The 24,043-nt window shown below is 33.3% G+C and overlaps 1 protein-coding gene across 18 annotated transcripts in view; it reads right to left on the reverse strand.

Annotated features, from left to right (window-relative positions):
- LOC136979409 (ankyrin-2-like) overlaps nt 1-18,514 on the reverse strand; it is a 376,384-nt gene extending 357,870 nt beyond the window's left edge. For all 18 annotated transcript variants that reach the window (XM_067275362.1, XM_067275361.1, XM_067275359.1 and 15 more), the window contains exon 1: nt 18,373-18,514. In XM_067275362.1, the coding sequence (XP_067131463.1) occupies nt 18,373-18,411 (39 nt within the window). In that variant the 5' untranslated portion in view covers nt 18,412-18,514. The remainder of the gene's footprint in view (nt 1-18,372) is intronic.
- Nucleotides 18,515-24,043: the final 5,529 nt, after the last annotated feature.

A 24,043-nucleotide genomic window follows, 5' to 3' on the forward strand; every position in this document is an offset into this window, starting at 1 on the left:
CGTGCGACTCCGGTTTACGCAGGTTTTACTGTATAAAATATTGAGAAAAAGTGACAATTTCAAAAATGAATGACAAATTTTCTTAGAATACTGCACTTAAATTATTAAAAGTTTACATTTAAATCATGTTTTACCATTATAATAATCCCAATATAACCACTTAAGTTAATAAATAGTAAAAAGATTTATCTCAAATAATTACTTTTTAAAAAAACGACAAAAAAATTAACGTGCGTGTAGCTTCACTGTACAGCATCCTATACGAGTAAAAAAGCAGACATTCAGGGGCAAAGACCTTAGCCATTTTAATGCAAGTTTGCGCGCTCGTAATTTATTTATCACAATGCAAATAAAAGCAAATTTCGTGAAATATAATTAATTAAATAGAGAAAAATACTTTTTGTACCATTAACAACAGAAGGAAATGCGAATTAATGAAGTTTTAATTCGTCTCTCTGGTGCTCCAATATATCTTCTTTCTTCATACAAAAATTATCTTGTTCTATTTAAATTCAACGTATATCGAGAAGAATTGTGTAAATTAATATAAATAAAAATATGCAAATTATTTATGTCATTCATTTTACCAGATTTCTTAACGGAAATGTGGATTACGGTTCAGTAAATTTAACGATACACGTCGTATATCGATGTAGTCAGGCATCTTGCTTTCGTACGCGCAAAGGCGACGCGGCGCGACTTATTATAACCGTCGATGCGACGCGAAGCGAGGTGTCTGACGGCCATTTCCGTTTCCATTAACGACCCGTTTTGGAAATATAAATAGCACGGCCATACCCAAAAATATTTATGTAATTTAAAAAATGTTTGATAATTAGCATTAACTTTTCTTACGTAATTCTCACCCTGAAGTCATACCCACGCGAATTTCATGAATTTTTAATAAATTTCCAGTAAAACAATTTAATATAAAAAATACCAGGTAAAGGTATAAAATAGAAGATTGATTAATTTGTTAAAGTGTGGTCAATAAATTGATTAGTGTCATTTTTGTCCGTAAGAGTCGGGCCCGACCCTCAATGAGGTCGATTCATTGATTTATTAAAACGAACCTCTATAATATGAAAGTTTTGTGAGGAAATTTGGCCCATTACCGGAGGAATAAAAGAATAAAATATACATAGAAAGCTTTAAGGGCGGCAGAGGTCTTTTTTCATTTTTGACTCTACTCTGTGGACACTAAAAACGCCTTGAATCATGCTCATCGTGGGTTTAGCCAGGCCCACAATAGAGTGAGATGAAAAGTGAGGATGAGGCCCGATACATCCGGGATAAACTAACCTTAAAAAATTCCTCGGATTTCTCCTACGGATTCGAACCCGAGTCTTCGGAGCGATAGGCCGGATGACCGAGGACCGAGGAGGCCTTAACCTCCTCGGTCATCCGGCTATCAAGGAGTGATGGGGTAATGATAATTTATCTGGGCACCACATCGAGAATAGGCTTTACATAGAATTAGATACTTCTCGTCTTTGTAGATAAATACACACACGAGTGCATATACATATAAAAATGCACATGAAAATAAATTTCAGAAACAAAAACCTCTGTTGTACTGTACCTTCTGTAAAACATAGGTTTTTGTATGCTTTCTTATAGCTTATATGGAGTCGGGGTAAAGCAGACCCATTTTGCATCTTATTGGGCTTTTGATCCTTTGTTTTTTTAACAAAGAATTAAAGGGTTACCCCAAAGCTGCAAGCTGCTGCCTTTATTACTCAGACTTCCATTTACTAACTGCGTGTAATTAGAAAATACAGTACACAGAATTTATTTACTTAAATATAGAGGTCCCTATTCATTTATAAATTAATTGGCATATTGCAAAATGACGTTGAAATTGTGGTAAAAAATCATACAAAAATCATCAAACCTAACCATAATTTTAACTTGTTCTCATTAAGCCGACGTTAGGAATATGTCGTAAAACGAACTCTAATTTTTCATCATAAATTGAGGTTGGTTCCAGGAAATAAAACTTTAATAAGATAATACGACACTAAAATAGTCAATAAAACGAAGATACATTCTATAGGATCATAATAATGACGTTTATACGAGTCGTAAAAGCGGGATTTTTCATATTTTCCCGAATTGATTCAATTGGTCATCGACAGATGGAGACACTATACAAGCTAAACAATTTATCGATTATTTATTCTCATTTTTTACATTCCATATTACCTTCAAGCTTGTATAAATTCTCCAAATTTTAATAAATTGATTTTATTTTTTAAAATTTAATTTAATTTTCGGGTTTCTTTCACGTCGCAACCTTCGATCGTTTGACACACAGAACAGTAATTACAGGATGATTAATGCAGAAAATCATTCCCAATTCGCAAATAATACACGTAAAACGCTCACTTAATTTTTTTATAAAATATATTTTAAGATTATTTTTAGAATTTTATATAAATTTTTAACTCTAAGACGAAAATAAATTTGAAGAATGAATATGGTGTCCGCCATTTTATTATAATTTTAAATTATTCTAAAAATATGATTTAATTAATATAAAAATAAATTAAATTATTTACTCTTACCTAAATTTATTTTCCTCAATTAAATTTCTGATTATTTTCAAGTTTATTCTATTTTTTTAAATGCTAAATTGACAAATTAATTGAATTAGACGTGTTCAAACACGTTTCTTCCTATTTTAAATCCAGTTTAAATAAATATTAACGTCCACAGTGAGAGGAGAAATGTATTTTTATTCATATTTTACAAATAAATTGAGAAAAATGCAACCGAATTAATGAAATTCATGTAGTAATACATTAAGCTACAGAAAAATTTATTTTAATTAAAATTGGATGTTTTACGTCATTTTATCTTCTTGAAAATCCCATGTTACTCTACTTACGTGTAGTATTTTTCATAAAATACTAGCTTATAAAGCTGCAAAGCCCTTTATGGATTATAAAATTGATCATCTTAAATAAATCACAGTAAAGCTCCATTTAACTATGTTTCTGAGACAAAGGCTCAGAAACATAATCAGATTAATTTAAGATGATCCGGAGTTTATCGTGTCCGGGTCATCTTAAATTGCTATAAACCGAGCTTAATTATGTTATTTAAAATGATCCAGAATGGAATTTAAGTTCGAATCATATTATAATTAAGTTCGGTTTATAAGCCATTTATGATGATCCGGACATGTTGAACTCCGGATCATCTTAAATTAATTTCAGTTAAGCTCCATTTAGCTATATTTTGTTTCTGTCCCTTTGATGATCCGAACATGAATTCTGGATTTCATTCTGGATCATCTTAAATAACATAATTAAGTTCAGTTTAAAAGCTATTAACAGGATCCTGAGCCTTTGTTTAAGGCGATTCGAACTTAAATTCCACTGTGAATCGTGTTAAACAACATAATTAAGCTCGGTTTATAAGGTATTTAACATGATCCGAACTAGTTGAACTCCGGATCATCTGAAACACTTTGAAAAAATAAACTTTAATCTATCAAGATGCTTTTTTTTAACACAAATAAAATAGCAAAACTATATTTAAGTACATATAAGTAGAGAAATGTCCATGTTGATTCCTGAATTAGTTCAACATGTTATACGCTAGCCTTAATTTAGTTATTGTGCTTAATAATTAATAACTTCCACAATATTTTTTAAAAATAAATTTAACTTTAATTGCTCAAAATGAGATTTTTAATCTTAAGGTGTAACATCTTAACAGTGTAAAATAACATTTTTTTGCACGATTAGCAGCCATGTGAAGGATCAAACATCGTTTTAATTAATATATATTTAATAAAACTGTAGTTTAAAATATTAATTAAAATATTTTAACGTGATTTTCATAAGAAAATAACCTCTAAACAACTCGAAGGAATAGAAAAATGTACTTGATCTTAGGTGAGAACCGAACCTTTCTCACGAAGAAAGCATTAACCTATTCACGAAAGTAACATTAAACGACTGTAATATTGTATAACTTTGTCACGAATCTCTTTTATTATATTTATAAACATAATAATAAACCCTTTCACGGTTTTTATTGATAGTAACAAAGAAACTTTTTCGTTATATTTTGATTTATAGATCATTTTTAGGAGTAGCATATAGATTTGGAAGTTTTGAACTATTTACTATCAAATAGACGTAATTTTAATTAATTAATTGCTTTAAAATGATTAAAATTAATGTAAATTAACAAATTAGATTATCTGAAAAAGTTAAATCGACGTTTATCATTGTGAAGCCATATAATTAGGAGTGAACATTGAAAGGTCATCTAAGTGCATTATAGGATGATACACGTACAAATCTCAAAAATTATCAGTTATTTAATTAAAATATTTATTCCTTCTTTAAATAATCAAGTAAAAGATTAATTATGATTAGTTTTTTCTGCTAAAATACAACAATTAAACGATGTTTTATAAACTTCGCCTGATGTGTGGCTTTCCCTCTAAACAAAAGCGATCATTGCGGAGAAGCCAACTTGCCTTAATATTTTTTTAGCAGACTCGATCGGATTTCCTTAAAAAGTTTTGTCCTTATTACACAGGAAAGACACGCCTGTATAATTTACATTATTATTTTTGTCATTAGCATAAAAATATTGTTATAAAGGTTGTAAAAATATCGCTTAAAATGTTGGAAAAGCCATTAATCGACTTTATTGTTTAGAAACTTCATAAATATCATTTTTGACATAATTGTAATAAAAGTTTCGTTTAAATTATGCTAAAACTTTCTACTAAAAATAAATGCGAAAAAATTAAATATTGAAGCAATGTTTCAACTTTAAAAATGAATTCGAATTGCGATTTTCCTGGTTGAATTAGCCAGAAATTAATCCAGAAACTCTCAAGATTTTAGTTAAATTCTTCAAAAAATTCCGCAATGTGATGATTTCATGCATTAAAAAATGAAAAAAAAAAATGCAAAATATATATTTTTTATTAGAAATTTTTTAATCATTCAATATTAATAACTTTTATAATAAAAAATAATAAAATGAAACTTTTAATTACCGTTTGGAAGCTTAAGATACGACATTTTATTGTCAGATTCCTTTCATTCACCAAGATCTTAATAACTTTAACCTTCAAATTGTGTTATTTAATTGCTCATAAACTTCTATATTAAGTGGTATAAGCCTGCACATGCAGTTTTAATTGTCTAAGGTATAATTTGGTTGCGCACACATTCATACAGAAATTACAATTTGAGAACAATTGTGTTTAAATTAAAGCTAACTCCTATCAGATATTTAGGGTTCTGCAGGTTTTTCTGTCTGAGTTTTTATCTAATTTATTACAAAGACCAAACCACGTTGCATGAGCAAACCCTAACTTAATGAAGATGGTCCTGTAACGCGCGACACCATTGAGTTTGTTTTGATGTAATGAAGAATGGGCCCATCACACGAATAAGATGGACTAAAAAGATCCTTAGCTCATAATGGATCTCAAGAACAACTCTTTTAGTCCTCGTGCATGGCCAAGAGGAATCCTTTAGCCCCGCATGGATGGCCAAAAACAACTTTTTTAGTCCCTCAAGGATGACAAAGAACTCAAAAAACTCTATCTCATGGATGGGTCAAAAGAGAAAAACAATGTTTTCACATAATTATCCACGAATAATTACGAAGATTCGGGTCTTCACGAAGGGATGAGATGATACCATACGCACACACAGTGCAGACAAAAAAAAAAAAAAATTAAATTTGGTGGTTAAAAACCATGTTTATACTGGATATTCCGTTATAACGTAATGGTACAACCTTGTAACCTTCTCGTGAAATCAATTGCGAGTCGTCGACCCCCTGAATAAAGTCCGGCTACGCCCTTAATATATTACATCGTAATTTTTTCTGTATCATTAACTGCCTTTATAACATATTAGCTTCATACAGAACGTTTCATTTTTAATATACTCGATATAACGAATTTATAGATGAATTGATTATGTCAAAATTAATTTGTAAAGTCTCTGAGTATAATATCTCTTCTTAATTTTGGCATACATTTTCTTATAATTGACTCTACACATATTCAATCAAACCTCGATTTAGCGTCATCGCTTTTTGGTGTTCGAAATTGGCACTAAATCGAGTCTAGCGCTAAACCGAACTACTTTAACAATGAGAATAATTTATGTACTTTATGTACAGCATACAAGAAATGATTTAGTTTGGTCCTTTAAGTTCACTATATCGAGAGCCCAGTTGAACAGTCCGTTTACAAAGAGTCGTTAGCGATTCACGGAAATAGCGTTGTAAAGAGGAGCGCTTTATAGAGGTTCAACTATGTGCGTATATGTTTGCGTATTTAAATTATGGTCGGTTGTGATAGTGTACACTCTTACGTCAATTTGACGTCATCCCTTCAGTTTTACAATAAGAAATTTTACAGAACGACGTCACATTTACGTAAAAATACGCACTATCTAAACCAATCGAACGCATCTTTTAAATCACGTCGTATGGAACATCATCTAGTGGCGCCCTCGAGTAGTAAGTATAGAAATTAACGTGACAAACCCTATTCATTCTATGAGATAACGAAAGAAGCTCGAATCCTAAACATTTCTATAAAGATTTAACTGCGAATTTCGCTTAGAATAAATGAATTAAATAATTTAAACGAATGCCAATGACGTAATCTTACATCTATTGTTCTTTCAACGTCGTAGATCTAACGAAGAATGACCCGGAATTGACCCACTCCGACTTACACCTGCTACTCGTGACTATAAGAAAATACCGTTCTCTTCCCTCCGTTTATAGTTTACTTTCAAAAAATCCGAATTGGGAAAACTGCCAAAATAATCAGGAAAACAACATTGAATGAGCCGAGGACAGACAAACGAACGTGACATACATTCCTGCTAAGCTTTAATTGATAAGAACCGATGATGTATCGATTGAGACGTTATTTAAAATACATTAAAAAAAATCATACTTCTATTTAGTGTCGCGTTCGAAACTGGCACTAAATCGAGTAGTATACAGTCAAACCTCGATTTAACGTCGTCATTTTCTGGCCAGATATTTGGAGTAAGAAAATTCATGGATTCGCTATGTTTTTCTAATTTTTTGCAAGAAATTCGGGTTTAAGTTGCATAATTTTATAAAATATCGTGTAAACATTCTCGTGTGTGAAACACATTTACTATAATTGGTGCAACGAATATAGAAACAGCAAATATATGAATGACAACTTGTTCCTAGCAACATATACACGCTGTATTTTAATTTCTGGCTGTGGTTCCAGACGAAAAATGTATTTAAATCGAGGCTTTTGGATCGTCTTTGAGCACCTCCTCTTCTTTTCATTCTGTCAATGACGTTCGTATTACGTAGATCATAATGCAAATGGTATAAGTGACGTTTAGGTGAGAGGTAGATGACGGCCATAAAAATAAGTATATAGGCCTATAAATATTTGTATTTTTAGCTTTTTTGAATAAATCATTACTATAATACGGTATTAGGGATTTATTTTTGTCTAGTAAAATTTTAATATTTGTACTTTTTCATAAGGCTGAAACTGGGTCGAGTACAGGATTTTTACGAACGGGCAACGTTTCAAGTTAAATTTTATTGATGGATAAAGTAAAACGCGTACTTTATGACACATGTTCTATCATTTTAACGCTTTATTTATTATTTAAAATAAAATCAAATAGAGACGTTTAATCGATTTTAGAAGATATATGAAATTCTTTGCCTTCTTCGGATCCTAGAAAACGTACAGTACATAAGCACATATAGAAAAACGGCCGCTCGTAAGAGGAACAGAAGAGGGACACGTGATCTTAAGGGATGCTGAAGAATAACGAAAATTAAAATTAGAAAACATTGAATTGGAACTGGGCACAGTTTCGCGGAGGGCCCTGGATCAAAATTTGTCAGAGGGCCCAAAATTTATACGGCAAGACGTTTTTTTCTGAAAAGAAAGCTTACTTCGTCTTCCTTGTAAAGAAAAGAAAAATGGAGTAATCTTTGCATTGTACTCGTCACTTTTTTAATTCAAAAATTAAATGTTACTTTTAAATAGTTAATATTTGGATGTTAAAAGTAAGGGATTAATTAAATTTAAATTTAAATAATCCTAATTTGCATAAGAGAAAAAAAATAATGGGATTTAATTTATTCAGAAAGCAGAAATTAAATTAAAAATCCTAGATTAAACGATAAAATACACAAATCTGTGGATTAATTTGATCAGTCACAACGTCCGATTTTCATTTCTACGTGTTGTTGTGTGGTGTGTTCAATACTTTTCAAATGCTACAATACAGGAGCAGTCGAAAAGACAAGACTTTTATATAAATAAATATCCACTTCTCCTTTATCTTTTCGTGATTCTTTCTTGTTTAATCCTAAGTTTAATAAGTTTTCTACACAAATCTCATACACACAACATAAACAGTGGCTGATATTCGATAACAGAAGAAGAACCTCAACGATCCAATCGAGCAATCATTCGATGATAATTATTCTAATTAAGAAAAAAGTTATGAGGTGTTCTTTTTAACTATTTATTTCCTAATTCTAATTAAAAATCACAATTAAACCGCTTCTTTCGTGCTAAAATTAATCAACGGCACAAAACGTATGCATAAAATTAAGCAATGTCAACGAACGAGATAAACAGTTTCGTGGGCAAGTTTCTTTTTTAAAGGAAAGTAATAAATAAAACAAATCTATACAATGTTGCCTAGCAAATATTGTAAACAGTCTAGTGTAGAAGTGAAGAAACTGTAACTTTTTCTAGATTCTGATACGCTCTGATGACGTGTAACGTGGCATAAGTTTAATTTTTCTGGCGTTGAATTTGAATTTGGACATCCATCTAAGGATATTTTTTAGCATTTATGCTGAATTTAAACATTACAAACTTATAATACAACATGCAATTTATAAAATAGATTGATGAAATAAGACAAGCAACACGTGAGCGACCCGCCAAAGGGAATGACTCCCGGGAGGATTTCTACGGGAAATTGGCCTGTATTTAAATGTTAGACACGTGAAGAAAATTCGAAAAACTGCACGTGAACACCAGTAGAGGAAGTAAACTCGCGACCTCTAAGGTTCGGTGGTGTTAGCCACCGACACCTTTGGTTGGGCGCGCCTCTAAATTACGTGCCTAGTAAATGAACTAAGTACACCAGTACACGTACGGATTGATTAATATATGAATGGATTTCTGTGCGCAGCGTTCGGAAATAAAGCCAGTTGTCCGGTGCCAGCACTAAGCGCCCCGTGTTAGACTCAGTTTTCCATTGTTGCAACAATACGGCAACTCCACGTGTTACCAATTTTGTAGGAAGAGTACGAATTTTCTCAACTTTGGTTGAAGAATTATCTCGGACAACTGAAAACGATACGAACGTTATATAATGTATAATTTTCTTTTCTCGAAATGTTAGCGAGCCCTTATAAGAGTTGCTTTCCAACACGCACTAATATTCAATAATTCTTTGTTGTATGATGTCATTTCCTGTGCACCGAAAGAACTGGTACTGGTACTGATACCTAAATTTATTTATTGAACTTGTCTAAAATGAGATGTGACCTTTGTCAATTCTCTTCTAGTCAATGACAATTCACATTAATTGGACTGCACTTTGAAAAAATTGTAGACCTATAAATTCCCCCCCACTGCCGTCCGTCCGTCCTTCCTTGATCTCGAGAATGGAGTTAAATAGATATAAGACGAGACTAGATATGAAAACCTTAAGGGTAGGAAGCCTCGATTAACTATATACAAATTTTTATGCAAACAGGAAATCACGTTATTTCAATTCAAAACTTTTTGCCCGAAAGCAGTTAATAGATGACCGGCACGACTCGATTGCTAACGGAAAAGTATGATGTACAGGGGCAAGATAGTATTAATTTAAGGTGGAGAGCATATATTTTGAATTAAATAAATTAAAAGTTATATTCCGGCATTGTGACCATGTCACAATAAATAATTGCTCGTTAATATTCACATTTAATCAAATTAAAAATTTTTGCACTTAAAATATTTGCAATTTCGAAACAAACTACCTCTGTATGAATTTACTAAACAACAAAATCTACCTGAAAATATTCATTTTTATCCATTTCCAATTTAACTCGAATCATATTTCACGTTGAGTAGGCCCTCTAACAGACCGAGAGAGATTCTGCTCCATTTAACTTTAAGACCCCCGCGTCTGAAAACACCCCAAAACAAGGTTAAAAATTATATTTTGAAATAATAAAATTTGATAAAAATGTCGAGATATTTTTCTTAATACACAATTGAAATGTAATCAGATGAATAATTTGTAATACAGTACATGTAAATATGAGACTCGAGCCCATGACTGGACTTGCTGTGGCCCTGTTTCTGAATCCATCTGTTAACAAATGTCACAATTCGACACTTAATTAGCCCCTGCAACAAATCTAACGGCTCCGTTTTCCTCACGAAACGCCTAGAATTACCTTTGTACCCTTGCAAAATAATCAGTTTTTAAAATTGAGAGCCCGGAAATAACCACGCGATTCATTAAAAAAGCCCTTTTGAATTCACTTATATGTTGAAGATTTGTTTCAAAATTAATATGTAATTCGCGGATCATTGAACTTCGCGACGTAGTAACGAGGAATGAAAGCTATCACGAGAAGAACAGATGCAGTTGACCACGTGGTGTCATTCTTATTCATTAACGAATTTGGAAATACGCCTTATTACATATAAATCTGGCAATTGGCTAATCAATAAGACGATGAGCTATTTTGAGGCATAACGAATTCCGTGTCCATAGTCTTCGATAATTTCCATGGCACGAAAAATAAGAAAGAATCTAGTAACTGTTGCTAAGGAAACCCGTCAACAGTACCAAAATCAATTGTAGAAACACCCACCTACCGAAGTTTGGAATGTCTGGATAGAAAATTAATGGGTATGATTTAAGTAATTATTAATCATCAAATGGTTTCTACGTTGGTTTCCCACAATCTGTTCTCCAGTACGAAAAACGTATTAAAAATTGCGAACAATAAAACATAAACTGCATTTTTTTCTGCTCCGAATTTTGGAATTATTCCCTTTTTAAACAGTTTGGTGCATTTAAATTCCCTACAGAGTTGAGGAATAAGATACAGAATAGAAATCCGCCATTCCTTTTAGCAAAAATATGAAATTGATGAAAAGGGATTTGAAGAGTTTCAATAAATTCTCATTTTTTCAATAAAAATTACTTATAATTTAACTACATTAATGAGGCCGGTACATTATCAGACGTAACAATATACAATAATCTAGTTTTATCCATATGGTTAGTCCTTTTTTTATACAAGTAATTGTTGAGTTTGATGAGATAAAACAATGCAACACATGAGCGATCTTCCAAAGGGGTTGCTCTCGGGAGGACTTTCAATAGCAATTGGCCCCTATTTTTGTGTTAGACAAGTAAAGAAAACCCAGAAACTCCATTTAGCTAGCCCATTGATTAGGCACGAACCCACGACCAGTGTTCGGTGGTTTTGCCCAATCGGCCATTGGTGAACATTCTTTGTATAAGAATTTCTACAGTTTTGTTCACTTTCATCCCCCCTATAATCTTTTTTAAACTTTCTACACAGATAACCTATTTTTATTTAGCATCTCAACAGTTTCCTCCATTCTTCTTCTTATACACGCGCTATCCATCTCTTCAATACTATCGTTTTTATCAATATTACTTCTATTCTGCTGAATATCTCTTCGTTGCAAATTTTGATTATTCCCGAATTCCGTTCTCTCTTTGTGTGCATACTTCAATCCAATACAACGACGTCATACGTTATTTCTTTTATAACTTTAATGGTTCCTGAGCCTTTATTGTTCCATTTTATTGCTCTATCGCATGTCCATTAGTTTAACTGGTTAAATATTCTGTCCGTGTACTTGAATTCCTTCCACATTTTATATAATTCACTTTTACTTTTATCCTATTTTTCTTTTTTTACGAGTTTTGAGTATCGGCGTATCGAGTGCCAATCTGATTGACGTGTTCTCCACAGTTTCAGATCTTTACATTCTTAATCGTTTGGGATTCTTTCTTACTTGACTCCATATACATCTATTTTTTCTGCATCTTACACAGGAGATGATGAAATCTTTACGCGGTTCTTTTGCATAAAGTTTTGCATAAATTTACTGTTATCTCTTCTTATACTAACCGAATAGATAATACTACTTATAAAAAAAGCACACGAAGCGTTGAGGTTTATAATTTTGGAGTTACTTGCCAACACCATCTTTAACCTCCTCTTCTACACGATTTAACCATTTTACCCGTCTTACGTTTACCGATAACTAACTTCAATTATCAAACATATACGCAACTTCGTATGAAAAGTATTGTAAGCAACACAAAAAAGATTTGTGAAAGAATCAACACAAGCTACTGCTATTGCTTTGCACTACACTAGGAGCCATCCAATAAAGAAGATTACTAGTATTAATTAACACCATCGATCGACACGCGAAATCGGTGTCAGCCGGTCTGGGGAATCCGGGTTCGAATCCCGGCAGTCCGTGGAATTTTTTACAGGCGTGCGTTTGACTATAAATGGAAATATTTCTCACAAAAAAATTATCGAATTTTTGAGTTTAATTAGTTTATTGGGATAAGGCGACCCAACAGAAGCACAGTCTGCCAAGAGGTTGTCTACCGGGAAGACTTTCTATACAGTGGCGCGTTATAGCCTCATCGAGCTCCAAGAAAATTTGAATTAGAGGACTCGTGTATCTGTCGACTTCAAGCATTTTTGTTCGAAAGATTTTTGAGGAAATCCCTCCAGATATAGTCGAAATTTAAATCTCGATATTCTTACTACAATAATGAGTGCTCAAAACATTGGTTTGGAATCCCGTTGTTGGGGCTCAGGAAATTGCCCTTTTTGCCCATAGGATAACGCGCCACTGTTTCTATAGGATTGGTTTTGGTTTTATTCATATATGGCAACGCGACACATGGGCCATCTGAGGGGAATGCTTCCCGTGAGGTCCTTTATGGAAAGCTGGAAAACTCCACGTGGCAATCCCGTTGATCAGGCGCGAATTACTCGACCACTGAATCTGAACTCCATTGAGGATCGGTCCAATCGTCGTTGACAAAATAAGTTTTAGTGTGCTGGTCTCTCGTATTGGCAAACCAACTGACCTTCGTGTTTATCTCGTAGCCAACTCGAAACACGTAACTTTGAGTAAATGGATATATTATTTAAGTATTTGTGGTTTTATAACACTTGGAATAAATAGATAACAGTAGCAAGTTTAGTGTCAATTGTGCATAAGTCTGACCCACAATGGGGCCGGTTAGAATTTGTGAGAGAGGAGAAACTACGCCCCGACCCATACCAGATACGATAAATTTGGGTTTAAAACCAGATAGAATTCTAACTTGGATCCTTCGTTCACTTCTAAAGTTTCGTTTGAGCATAATTAATTTAATTCGAGCGCTAACTTCACTAATGACTACCTACAAATACGAAATTAGTATTAAATTTATGCATAGAATATTAAAAACGTAATTTATAGGCGTGCAGAAAAAGGAAATCCGTTGGCATAATTAATTATTTCACTTGAAAAATATCGATATTCGTGAAAATTTCATGAAAAAACTGAAACTGGACTCGAAATTGAATGATTGATAGTAACCATTTTTTGCACAATTCTTTATGAGGGTTCTGAAAGTTTTCGGGTATACACGTAGGTTCTAATTACGACGATTTGTATAAATTTGAATGGTAGAGTAAAATTGCTAACTGAAATTCAAAATTTCTAGCAAATTGAGCAAAAATACCAAGAGAATATTGTGTTAATAGTATATTTTAAAATGAATATTGCTTGGCAGAGTGATAAGATTCGCTCAAATTAGAAAAGTGTATGGATGTCGAGCGTACAGAGAAATTGAAGTGTGAAAAATCTAGTGAAACTTGCTTGAATTTCGTGAAATTTTTTATGTTTTATCACTCATACACTTGATGAATAAACAGGGAATTCAATTTTTTCACTCTTTACGCGAATAGCAATGATTAATTGCATAGCTTTATGAGTTAACGATACGAACAGAGTCATCCCGTACTACTCTAACGGGAATTTCTGTCTACATCTGAAATTTTGCTCATGAAATATTGCAATAACATAGATTGTTACGTCTCGACGAAAATAATAAAATGATTTATTGATTGATCTTTTTATTCTACGATATGCAAGGAAGGGCACGAAAATCTTCAAAGTACACACCAATGGCCGAATGGATAAAAATCCACTGAATGCTGACGGTTGCGGATTCGAGCCTCGCTAACGGGTTAACCGAGATTTTCTGCTTTTCTTCGCGTGCCAAACACCTAAATAGGGGCCAGCTTTCCATTAGAAAGTCCTCCCAGAAGGTAATCCCCATTGGTAAATTGCCCAAATGTTTCGTTGTCTTATTTCGTCAATCCAATCCATCCAACGCTAAAAAATGATAGGTGACTCACTCGTAATTCATGTAAAAAATAATAATAAATTTCGATAAGTTTGTACCATTTTGTAAGATAAAATGGCACAAACTTACTGACATTAGTGTTTTGCGTATTTTAATCACAAAAGGTCATCGAAGTCGCGTCCACTATTTCTATTTCCATAAACAATACGAGCCTGTCTTAATGCATTGTTTGGCACACACTTGATTTTAAAAACTGTACATTGTACAGTTGCAGCACGACTTAAACAGAAATATATAAAATCATTGAAAATTCTTAAATAAATATAACAAAATTCGCTGAAAATCCAACAAAGTAAGAAAGAATTATAAAATGTGAGAAATTAATGAAACTGTGTAGTGTTTTTATTTGGTAGGAAATTTTCCGCGACGTACGAGTGCACCAACCGATTATTCGGCATCCGTAGTTCCACTACCTTGCCGAATTATCCGTTTTACCGTGATATTAAATACGTTTTCACAAAACTAGCTACTCGAGACACGCAACACGGGATGTCATTGTGATCAGTTGGTGATTTAAACTGTCAACCATGGGAATTTAAGTGCAATCTAATAATTTTGTCCGAATTAAAAAAAAATTCCATAAATTGCCTGATTTCACTTCAGTCTTGATTATTTCTACATCTTTAAAAATGGCCGGATTGTGTGTTCTTTTCGTGTACGTGCATATAAGAAATAATTTGAATTAAGTACAGTACGTAACTCAAAGCAGTATGTACACATTCTTTAAGTGAACGATAGTAATGAAAAGAGTACAACATAAGAAAATCAAACGACGTTTTGATTTTTACGATTACATTTTTTATAAATATCAATCCTTTTTTTCAAAAATCACCTTCTTATTTCTTGTTATTTCACTTTGTTCTTGTTGGAAGAGTTTAATCTGCTTAATATAGTAATTTCGCGCTGAGGATATAAAAAATAAATTCAAATACGAAGATTTCTTCTGCAAAACATTTGAAAAAACTAATACAAACGAGCAATTATTTTATTGTGACGTGGTCACAATGTCGGGATGCAATTTTTAATCATATTTTTTAAAATTTATTTAATTTAAATTATATGCTCTCAACCTCAAATTAGTACTGTAGTGTCTTGCCCCCGTACATCATACTTTTCCTTTTACAATAGATGACTCTATTTTTAAAGGAAAAGTACGATGTAAGGGTCATCTATCTTAACTCCGTTCTCGAGATTAAGTAAAGACAGACAAACAGACAGACGGAAGACAGTGAGAATTTATGAGCTCGTAAGTAAAAACTAAATTGCGATTATTTAACTAATTAACTAACAATACTATTTATTTAATTGTATTCTTTATCGTGTTTCTACTAATTTTGTGAGAGCAAAATACATTTTCTAAAGTTAGTTCACGTTTCGCATTCGCAAGTGTACTTGGAATACACAAAAACGAAATGAAGAGGTCCTTTTATAAATGTCATTGGAAAGAAGAAAAAATTCGACAATTCTATCCAAAATATTATACAGAAATAAAAATAAACAAACTATGAAAAAAAAAACATTAAACATTAAACGTAATGAAGAAAATCGCTCTATTTAAATTAGCATCTCTCTTTTTAAATTAAAAATCTCTTAACCGAGATCACCCTTTACGTTATTAATACCCTCGAGGATAACCTTAGTAACGAGGAATAATCCAATATCTTATAGAAAATGCCTGGTAAATGCGAGGAATTCAGGTGTGGTGACACGTGGGTTCATACCTACAGAGTACATGATCTTGCTTCCTCTTTGGCAAAGAGCCAAAGAGGAGCAAGAGCGGAATGCGGCAATGCATCCCCGTTTCATTACTCGACACTTAAATATTTTATAAAACAAACTTTGGCACAGAAAATATACACCGAATTCTTTTACACGTAGCATTCGATAATTAAAGAATGTTTCTACAGAAATATAACACTGTATCAGAATGCAAAATATGTTAACAATAGCCAGTTACTGACTAAGAAAAAAACAAAAACAACCGCAACTAAAACTAAAAATGTCTGCACCACGTGGTACAGGATAGAGATTGGCGTGCTAAAAACACCAGAAAGTAAAGATCGATACAGAGATATAAAAAGAATCCTTATAAAAGCGAAAAAAGTACGCAGAATAATGTATACAGTATATAACAGTGGACTATAACGATCGAAAACACACAAAGGTGTGCACAAAAAGGTAGGATTTTTAGGGATTTACAAACTCTAAAGAGCATTAAAAGCCTTCAAAAATAAGTTTAAATTTTTCAAAAATAAATTATTTATATACATGCATATAATTTTCGGGGAGGAGATTCTTGTCTGTCCGTCACGCTGGATATCCTAGAAAGATGCTTATTGCGATTAAAAAAGACTAATTACAATTGAAAAACTTTCATATTTAAAATAAAATTATTATAAAACTGTGTTTAAATTATGCATAAATAGCAATAACGTGTAATAAAGCGGCACGCAATATAATTTATTGATACATCGAGTATACGTGGCAACAAAAGATCGTGAATTTTATATACAGTATCGATACATCGAACAGACAAATTCTGTCCACATATAATTTATTATATAACATTTTTAAATTCTGCATAAGTGAGTATTTTTTGCATACATTTGAAAATTGCTGCACAAGTTTAATGCATTGACATAAAAGCCATTTCTGTAACATAGTTACGAAGATCACTATTCCGTTATATATAGTTCGCAGTATATAAACCTCTGTCGCATAACTCGTAGACTTTAGTAGTCGAGCAAAACCTCCATAGCTTAGCTCTTCTATAGTTTTTATTACAGTTGTAATCGTATAAACTCTCCCTGCAGCTTCGTTTCTCTGTAGTTAGTTAGTAGCGTAGTTACATCCGTAGTTCTACTCCTTATTGCGAGAATGTTATACATTATACTCGAATACATCCCTATAATTCCATTCCTTACACTTAATTAGGAAGATAAACAGGAAAAAATAGGGGTATAGTAACAGGCGAGCAAACCTCTGTAGCGTAACTCCCCTATTTTAATTAGGAATTTAGTTATAATCGAATAATTGCGGCTCCATTCCCCCTAACGCTAGTAGCATAGTTGAATCCAGATACATCTCTAGTTTCGCATACTCCGAGACTTCCACTCCTTCGAGATCGCAAGTTAAAAGTACCCTCACATTTCTACATTAGAAGCATGATTACACTTAGAAACAACCCTATAGCATCAATTCCCTATACTTAATTACGGAAGGAATTAGAAAACCATGGGAGAAATACGACTATAATGAAACAATCCCTGTAATTTCACTTTCCCGCAACACCGAAAGATGTAGGAGAGAGAGATACTAGAAAGAGAAACAGGGCCTGTGGGCGCTAATTATACGAAGAGGGAGGAGGCCTCAGAACTAGACTAATTAAGGATGTCTAAAACACAAGTTTACATAACAAAAATATGAATATTAGCATAAATAGGCAAACTTTATGTTCTACTTACGAATATATTTTATGCAATAAAAAACGGTAGTTATTTACATCTAACCAATGATCATCGATGTTAAAATAGTAAAATTTACGACAAAATATTTTTCAAATATTGCATCTGTTAATAAATAATTTTAATTAATCGAATAAATTTTTAAAATGAATCGCGAGATTCAAGTTTAAATATTTTCCAAGTAAATTTTCCATTTTTTCCGCTCGAAAACGAGCAAAAACGACTTTATTTTCCTTAATTCCCGCAAATTTGCAAGGAAAAAAAATAAATTGAAATTTTAAATTTAAATGAATTTAAATGTATACAAGTTACATAAAAATGCATTACGCAACTAAAGTTCTAAAATTAAATTTATATTTAAGAAGAAAAGAGTGCTTTTTACACACCAAAACGTCCCTTCGAGATCTCCTTCCTTTCTCTTCCATAGTTCAGGAAAGGCACATTCACATCCTAATCACAAAATCCCAACTGTGCAAAATGTCACAATGACGAACACGCGGCGCATCCCGCACCACGCACCACCCCCGTCACATGACCGGCAACACGAACACGTGACCGGCGAACACGCGACACGGGCTACGGCATGAGTCACGTGGGAGAAAATTCGCCAAATATCATAATATTGTTTAGCAGCCCTCGAACACACACACAAAAAAATATCCGCGCCCTTCCCCAACTTTTCCTCTCCAAATTCTCTACATTTTTCGAAAATTTTCTCCACATTCTCTAATTAGAAGATCTCTAATTCATAAATTCTATTTTTAAGACGTAGCTTCTACCTAATTTTGGATTTTAGACCCTCTCCATTATTTGTCTTTAGGTAGGTTCGACGTTGAGTCAGAACGGTTAAAACCGCTTGATGGACGAGATGTTGATTGATTGTTTCGGGGGTTACAAAGACTAAATTCCCATTCCGAAATGCTTTAAAATGGCGCCAAATGCACCCCCTCGCGTGCTGTTTAGTGAGTAATTTTAAACAATAATCCGATTAATTAAAAAATAATTTTTTATAGAAAATATAGAAGATGATGCGCCCTCCATTGTTGTCGCGGCTCCGAGGTTCGGGTCTAATTGTACGAGCACAGAAATTGGAGGGGGGTTTGCACAGTTAGGTATTCGGTCTCACCTTAGTTTGGTTTCTATAGCAACGTGGCAAACTTGCAGACGAATCGGCGCCGCGTAGTCCACGCTCACCTACCCTCTACGCCATAAAAATGGGTTAAACACAATTATTAATGCCGCAGCCGGAGCATTGCGCTTCGTAATTAATATTATATGAGATGCAGCAAAAATCCTATCAAATTCTCGTAGAGTCGGCGATCGTTCGAGCTTACCAACCGGTAGGTCGCGAACCATCGAAGTGGGCTTATAAATGCTCGAAAGTTCCGAGTTGCAACGGGCGATTTTCGCTAGTAGTTAGGATATTTTCGCCTGGCTCCGCTCAAAAAAAAAAAAAAGCCAATTATGCAAATTCTAATTAGGGATATTTAAATATTGAAAATAGATTTACAAAATTATTAGGAATTTTCTAGAGAGTTTGCATAAATTAATCGATGGCACAATATCTCGCGTGATCCCGTAGCCAAACTACACGTACAGTACGAACCCGTATGGATAAAAATTAATTTCGCCAACGAATCGTGCCAAGAAATTATCTCGAAAGTAAACAAAAATTTCGAAAAATTTTCAGCGTGTCAAAAAAAAAAACGAAAAATTCGCCATTTAAAAAGTGTTCGAGTCGCGAGTCACGCAACACGCGCGTCAATTTAGTTCGATTCGAGGTCAGACCGATGCTATTTTCCTTTATTATTTTCATTTTTACATAATTCTTGATTGATTTAATACTTTTTTCTTTTAAATATATAAATATATTCACCCGTTTGTCTGTAATCCATCACAAACGCTGTTAATTTCTCTATCCGGATTCGTGAATTCCGCATTAATCGAAAAGTCGTGGGTTCGGACCTCTGGCGAAGATACGAACCCGCGACTATAAAATTTGAGTGGCGGGTTCGGTCGCCATTCCAGGATCGAACCCGTGACTTTTTCACTAATACTTCTATTGCTAAATATGCAATAAATTATTTTTCCAGAAAATTATTCGAATATTTGACTCATTATCGCTTTAATTTCTTCGTGAGTCAGTATATTACAGAACTAAAACAAAAATAAACAAATTTATCATTCGGCAAATGTTTAAGGTTATAAAACAAACTTTTTGATATTTACTTATTTATTCATTTGCAATATCCATCTACACATTATGATTGCCCAGTGGAGGAAACCCCGAACGATGGTAAGCGGTCGTGGGTTCGCGCGTGGCCGAGGGGCTGGCCACGTGGAGTTTTCCGATTTTGTCACGTGTCTAACGCGTAAATAGGAGTCAATTTCTCATAGAAAGTTCTCCCGGGAGGCGCATCCCCTCGTGACATCGGCCGCCAGTCTCTTTGTCCTATACAAGCTAGCGCACATATTATTCAACTTATTAAGCACGCGAGAATAGTTACATAAAATAAGTGCTTGTTTTTAATTTATGAGCTTTTAAATTTGTTAAAATAATGAAACCATTTTGCGAAAATAAAATAAAACTGGAGAATATCTCATTTTGTGAAGGATTAATTCGTTTAAAGAAAAAGCGACACGACACGACGCGACTTATCGCGTCACCTTCTTCGGAGCGTGAATCATTAATGGTCCACGCTCCGTACTATTACGAACCATTAATATTAAGCATCAAACGAGAACACCGCGCATGGAAATAGACTAAAAAATCGAGTTTATCCTGGTTTTCTTATACAAAATTAATATGTTACACCTCGTATTATCTTGCCGAATGTATAAAACCACTTAACGCTAGTCGCGAGTTCGCGCCTGTCCAACGAGCCGGCCAAATGGAATTTCCCGAGTTTTCTTCACGTGATACCTCAATGCCACCACGTGCCAGTTTCCCACAGAAAGCCCACTCGTAAGCACCCCTGGCACATTGCCACGTGTTACGCCGCCGTATTCCCTCAAACCAACAAACCTCGTATTACGTATGTCATATTCTTATGATTTATCAGTAATGCAGCGGTATCAAATCTAAAATGTCGTCGGTTCGATTCTAATCAGTGCAAATAGGCGTCTTTGAGTCAAGGGTTCGGTTACCGAGTGAGTATTATTCACAAAATCATTCATTGCGATCGAATTTACAGAATACAAAACAAGCTTATTCTAAGAAACATATACAACAAAAATTGTGATTGGCTGTTGCAGAAATTATTAAATCTCATACGGGCATAAGGCAAACGGCACGAAAACCACGAGAATAATCCCACGAACACTAACGTCGTAAAAAATAGAAAAAAAAAGTAAAAAGTCGATATCTGAAATATTTTCCTCCAGTTTTTTTCTTGATAAATAAAAAAAAATTAAAATGATTGGCGAAATTAATTCGAGAAACCTCGTTTATTTCTCGATAGATGGCAGTGTGATGATTCTAGAAATGAGATTCTGTAAAATGGCGCCCCTTACTACATTAATTTAAATTAAAATCGCTTATATTTCAATATATTATAAATAAAATGTATTTATTTATTTATTTCATTTAATAATAAATAACTCAAAAGATAAAAAAAATATTCTGACGGACATTTTTTTTCATTTTTAACTCTACCCCAATGAAGATCGTAAGCAAACAATTGGTTCGGTCAGACCCACAATAGAGCTACGTTATGAAAGAACAAATAATGTACGGATAAGCTACTTAATTGCATTGTTTTCCTTATGCCACTTTATATTATTTAATTTTTTTTTTTAAATTAGATAATCCTCGGAGCCCGAAACAAAAGCTCAAATATGAACATAATGTGTATGCAACCTTACAAACACGTGGGATCGTGCATTCGAAACACTCAGAGAGCATCTCAGCTTACATATTTTTAATATTAAATGCACGCGACGTAATATTTACATAACCTCGACGTAGTTATCATTTTGACTCATACCACGCCAACGTTTGTATGACTCGTGAGCCAAAAATGTGTATGGTATGTTTATTCTAAGGTATTACGAGATGCTTACAATATGGAAAATCGTTACACCTATAAGCCGAAGCTTGACATTAGAAAATACTAATACTATTGATATTTATTATTTGTGTAGCATTTCGAGTCATATTTTACTCGTATGACGTGACGGACAGACAAGATTTGGAAATTAATTATAAATATGTAATTTGAGTGGGGGTGATGTTTCTAGCAAAGTAGAGCGTGGTGGACGGACATATATTACGCAGACATATAGAATTTTCTCTAGTTAATGGGTGAAATTTAAAATTCTCGTAAATCTTGTTTCCGCCTTTGTGTTGGCTTTCCCGCAAGTCTCCGATGTTATGCGTGTTGCCTTCTTCTTACATAAAGAATTTCGCTTCAATGTTTAATAAATATTCAAATTAATTGGGCTTCTATATATATACATTAATGTATTTTACATAAATGATATATTTTTATTCAAATATATTATAAATATTAATATGTTTTTGCAGGAAAGTTAAATAATTTGTACGCTGTAAAACCGTCTAAATAATGTAAATCTGTAAATTATCAAGTGCAGCTTACATCCCCGAAAAGACAGAAAAGTGAAGAAAATAAATTGCTTGTTTAAAATTTATATTCGACCTAAACACTATTTTAAATATGGATGAGATAATTAGAAATGTGTCAAAACTTCCAAAACACGAATCAAATAAATGATTGTTCTTCAAGTATAGAAGACATACATAAAATATAAACAAAAGAACACTTCCAGAAGAAAACTATTATCTAAAATAAAGTCCTATACTGACAGAAAACAAAAAAAAATTCCAGCTTGAGTTGCTTAACTTTCACGGCAACATTTAAAACTGCGAGTGTGGAGCCATCTATTACGATATTTTATTATTAAAAACTTTTTATATTTTTAATTATTATTAAAGCTTAATTTTGAGGGTAGGGATGAGCTTCATAAAAAACTGTAAATGCTAATAACGAGTAAGTTCGATGCTACTGGAGATACACAGACCCCTATTATCTCGCCACCCCTGGACCTTTAACCACTAAAATTTTATAGTATCGATTCCCCTAATAAACTAACCTTCCTGCAAAATTTCAGAAATTTTCGACATAAAGCACGGTAGTCATTAAGCTTCAAACAGGGTAAACGAAATTGTCACATTAACCATATTAACCACGTTAACGATTTCGTCATACTTTCCGTCTGCCAGGAAAGTAAAAACGATATTGAAGAATTATATTCGGAATTAAATACTGAATATATAAACTCGTAAAATTTATGAGTATAAAAATATAAAAGCTGGCCGAAAAGTCATTAACAATCATTTCTCTTCACTTATTTCCATTAGCATCAATCGAGGTCGATAATCTCTAATTACTAAACTGAGGCCCACCGGTGGCCCAGTGGATAAAATCACCGAACACGTGTGGTTTGCGCCTCGCCACGTGGAGTTTTCCGGGGTTTTCTTCGCGTTTTTTACACCTAAAAGGGGCCAACTCTCCATAAAAGTCTTTCGGGGGCATCCCCCTCGTCACGTCAAGTAAACAAACGAAACTGAGATTCTATAGTCTTAGTGCTAATTTCTGTGTACAACTTTGATAACGTTTAATAGTAAATAAATTTATTTAATTTAAATAATATAAACGTCATTAAATATTCATATTCTCTCTAAAATAAATTACGTTCGCGGGAATAACTTGCCTGTATAAATATAAGAGTAAGTGTAGAAGAAAAGGAAAAAATGGGAGAATTTCTATAATCATAATACTGCAAATGCAAATTAAGAGGATATAAAGTCGAAAAGAGTAAGAATTTATAATGATTCGAGTTTAAAAGTGGGTCAATGTCATGGTTTGCTGATATTAAAGATGATGAGATTCCTTAAATCTTCCACTCTGAGGGGTTCTACATTATTGAGGATCTCCTCAACAGAAAATTTACTTTAATCTTAATCATTACATCTTAGTTCTATAGTGTTTATGCTTTCCAGAATCCTGATCACCTGTCCTGTTTCTGCTCTGTTTT

This window comes from Centruroides vittatus, unplaced genomic scaffold, assembly GCF_030686945.1.
Source record: "Centruroides vittatus isolate TY-2023 unplaced genomic scaffold, ASM3068694v2 contig_620, whole genome shotgun sequence".
Taxonomy (NCBI): domain Eukaryota; kingdom Metazoa; phylum Arthropoda; class Arachnida; order Scorpiones; family Buthidae; genus Centruroides; species Centruroides vittatus.